The 1,680-nt window shown below is 32.6% G+C and overlaps 1 protein-coding gene across 1 annotated transcript; it reads left to right on the top strand.

Moving 5' to 3' along the window:
- Window positions 1–631: 631 nt before the first annotated feature.
- On the top strand, window positions 632–1,131 carry LOC149558757 (dynamin-2A-like). The gene is made up of 3 exons (XM_089786168.1): window positions 632–727; window positions 827–894; window positions 992–1,131. Exons 1-3 carry the CDS (start codon window positions 662–664, stop codon window positions 1,071–1,073), a joined length of 216 nt encoding a protein of 71 aa, XP_089642294.1. The 5' UTR covers window positions 632–661; the 3' UTR covers window positions 1,074–1,131.
- Window positions 1,132–1,680: the final 549 nt, after the last annotated feature.

The following is a 1,680-nucleotide window of genomic DNA, read 5'->3' as shown; positions in this document are numbered from 1 at the left end:
CTGGGATGGGTGACCTCCCGGGAAGTCCCGGTGCTTCACCCCTGTGAGCATCACCTAGATCCAATGAGTGCTAAGTGTTCCATTTATTCTCATGAGAGATGCATTCATGTTGAATCACTACTCATGAAATATGGGTCATCGAGTTTGACTTAAAATCACACAGTTAAATCCTGATATTCATATCACAATTATCAACCATACAAATCTTTTTATCTCTTAGTTGCTACCTTTTAGAAGGAATTCAACTTAGGTAATGAAGGTCACTGAGTTTGAATGTGAGATGAGACACAAACTCATGTACTATTAGGAATATCCATTCATATGGAGCTTAGATGACTTTTCAACAATGTGCCAATTTATTTCTCATAGTTGCTTTACAATAAAATTGTAGTAGCTCTACGCTTTACAGTCTGCATTCTTAAAATAAACTTATGTAATGTGGTAAAAAATATTTGTGCTGGTTTTCTATTAATTATTTAATGAAAATGCTAAGAATGGTTTTTTCCTTCTGTAAGGTTAATTGATCATGATGCGTCTTAATTTATCTAACAAGACATAAATTAAATACTGAGGCAAAGCTAATGTTCAGTTTATTCATGTTCTTTGTAATTAGGATACAATGGCCAGGTGACCAGTTGATCCAGAGGAGGAGTTGAGGTTGATGTCTCAGGAAGTATGTGGTTATGTGGAAGCTGTTCTGAATAGTCTTGCTGCAAATGTACCCAAAGTAAGAACCTTAGAACATCCTTGTTTCAAAGCACTATAGAAATAGGTGTCCTTCTGTATGGTTCTCATGAGTATTAACTTGTCCTTCAATGATTGACAGGTTGTGGTGCTCTGCCAAGTTGAGAAAGCCAAAGAGGAAATGCTGACTCAACTTTATAGCTCTGTCAGGTGAAGGTTAATTATATGTGGCTAATATGGCCATGCTACTAGTTATATTTGTTTTCTGTGTTCCTCATATATTATTTTTCAATTCTACTTCAAAAAGCTCTCAGAGTACAGCAAAGATTGAAGAACTTCTCCAAGAAGATCAGAATGCAAAAAGGAAACATGAGAGATTCAAAAAATAGGCATCTTTATTGTCAAGACTTACTCATCAATTAAGTATCCATGATGTTCGAGCAACAAGTGATGATTTTTCTTCAAATGGAGGTACTTGATATATTAGTTTTTGTTAAGTGAAATGTTTCTTTTCATAGTAATTGAATAATATATTTAATTTCTTATAATGTTTATATCTATATACAGCTTCATATAAAGGGAGAATTGTTACAGTAGATCTGTAACCTCCATTATATTTAGAAGCTTCATATCTACTTAATGTTCTTTATAACAGTATTTTATTGTGAAGATATATGCTGTTCATTTTTGTTGTCAAACTGAATTGCACTTGCATTTTAATATATGTTTTTAATGAATATTCAATCACAATAACTCAAAACCAAAATGATAAGAAAAATTATAGAAGATATTGAGAGGGATCATCACATTTGAGGAACCATCCATGTAGAGAAAAATATATTGAGATTATTTTGTTTGTTAGTGATGTCATTTTTCTCTACTCCTAGCTACATTCTGCAACTAAAAATAGTTGAAGCAAAGGAATATTCTGTACAGATATGATCTAAGAAAACCAACATATACTTTCTAAGTCTACAATAGTATCATTGGCTCAAA

This window comes from Cupressus sempervirens, chromosome 5 (assembly GCF_028749045.1).
Source record: "Cupressus sempervirens isolate cs-2001-9-10 chromosome 5, ASM2874904v1, whole genome shotgun sequence".
Classification (NCBI taxonomy): Eukaryota; Viridiplantae; Streptophyta; class Pinopsida; order Cupressales; family Cupressaceae; genus Cupressus; species Cupressus sempervirens.
Note: the sequence above shows the minus strand (reverse complement) of the source record. Positions and strands in the feature narration are given on the sequence as shown.

What these genes read in the sequence shown, in the direction of transcription:
- LOC149558757 (XM_089786168.1), top strand. Translation starts at nt 662, where the DNA reads ATGTCTCAGGAAGTATGTGGTTATGTGGAAGCTGTTCTGAATAGTCTT. An exon ending in TTGCTGCAAATGTACCCAAA is followed by an intron (nt 728 to 826) that starts GTAAGAACCTTA and finishes AATGATTGACAG; the next exon opens with GTTGTGGTGCTCTGCCAAGT. An exon ending in CAACTTTATAGCTCTGTCAG is followed by an intron (nt 895 to 991) that starts GTGAAGGTTAAT and finishes TACTTCAAAAAG; the next exon opens with CTCTCAGAGTACAGCAAAGA.